Source organism: Egretta garzetta, unplaced genomic scaffold (genome assembly GCF_000687185.1).
Source record: "Egretta garzetta isolate BGI_Z169 unplaced genomic scaffold, ASM68718v1 scaffold7, whole genome shotgun sequence".
NCBI classification, from domain to species: Eukaryota; Metazoa; Chordata; class Aves; order Pelecaniformes; family Ardeidae; genus Egretta; species Egretta garzetta.
Window position 1 is genome coordinate 1,393,296 of NW_009260350.1, and position 333 is coordinate 1,393,628.

General features: G+C 68.5%; 1 protein-coding gene across 1 annotated transcript in view; it reads right to left on the minus strand.

The window, feature by feature from the left end:
* The window catches only part of SLC8B1 (solute carrier family 8 member B1), a 6,867-nt gene extending 6,654 nt beyond the window's left edge, over window positions 1–213 (minus strand). Inside the window, exon 1 of the mRNA XM_035898366.1 lies at window positions 19–213. Coding sequence (XP_035754259.1) covers window positions 19–213 — 195 coding nt within the window. The remainder of the gene's footprint in view (window positions 1–18) is intronic.
* Window positions 214–333: the final 120 nt, after the last annotated feature.

Sequence of the window (333 nt, forward strand, 5' to 3'; positions counted from 1 at the left end):
CGGGGGGGCTTCGAAGCTGCCCCCCTGGGGGTGGTGAAGCAAGCCTCCCTCCAGCCGGCAGTCGGGGTTGCTCCGGACGAAGTGGCACCACTCGGAGCTGTTGTGTTTCCGCACCTCCCAGCACTGCGGGGCAGAGCGTGGGGTGCTCGGCAGGGAACCCCAAGTCCCACTCTGCCCCCCGAGCTCCCACCACCCTCCGGCGAGGGCTGCCATCGCGCACTCTGCGGGCGACGTTGCCCCTCTGCTGGGCTGCTTTCGGCAGGTCACCGTCATCCCTCCCTCAGTTTCCCCATCTCTGCCACATGTGCATGGGTCAAGGGCTGTGCCAGGGCT